The sequence below is a fragment of the Nestor notabilis genome, unplaced genomic scaffold, assembly GCF_000696875.1.
Source record: "Nestor notabilis isolate BGI_N333 unplaced genomic scaffold, ASM69687v1 scaffold20692, whole genome shotgun sequence".
NCBI classification, from domain to species: domain Eukaryota; kingdom Metazoa; phylum Chordata; class Aves; order Psittaciformes; family Psittacidae; genus Nestor; species Nestor notabilis.
In genome coordinates, this window is record NW_009917238.1 from 420 (window position 1) to 677 (window position 258).

Consider the following 258-nt stretch of genomic DNA (forward strand, 5'->3'; position numbering starts at 1 on the left):
TTTCCCCGTGCGGCACGAGGACATCGACAAGGTGAGGGGAGTGGCTGAGCAGGACGAGGACTTGGGGGTCACCAAGCTGCACCCACAGCTCCATTTCAGCCTTACCCTCGCTCCAGGGCATCCTCCTGAACTGGACCAAGGGCTTCAAAGCCTCCGGCGCGGAAGGGAACAACGTGGTCGGGCTCCTGAGAGACGCCATCAAGCGCCGCGGGGTGAGATGATGGCAGGGTTTGTGCCGGCAGGGGGACCCCGGCATTC

General features: G+C 64.0%; 1 protein-coding gene across 1 annotated transcript in view; it reads left to right on the top strand.

Moving 5' to 3' along the window:
* Positions 1–258, top strand: part of GCK (glucokinase (hexokinase 4)) — a gene marked incomplete at both ends in the record, with an annotated part of 1,769 nt that overhangs the window by 413 nt on the left and 1,098 nt on the right. The window contains 2 exons of the mRNA XM_010025002.1: positions 1–31; positions 117–212. The exon at positions 1–31 is cut by the window's left edge and continues 6 nt beyond it. Of these exons, the coding sequence (XP_010023304.1) occupies positions 1–31; positions 117–212 (127 nt within the window). The remainder of the gene's footprint in view (positions 32–116; positions 213–258) is intronic.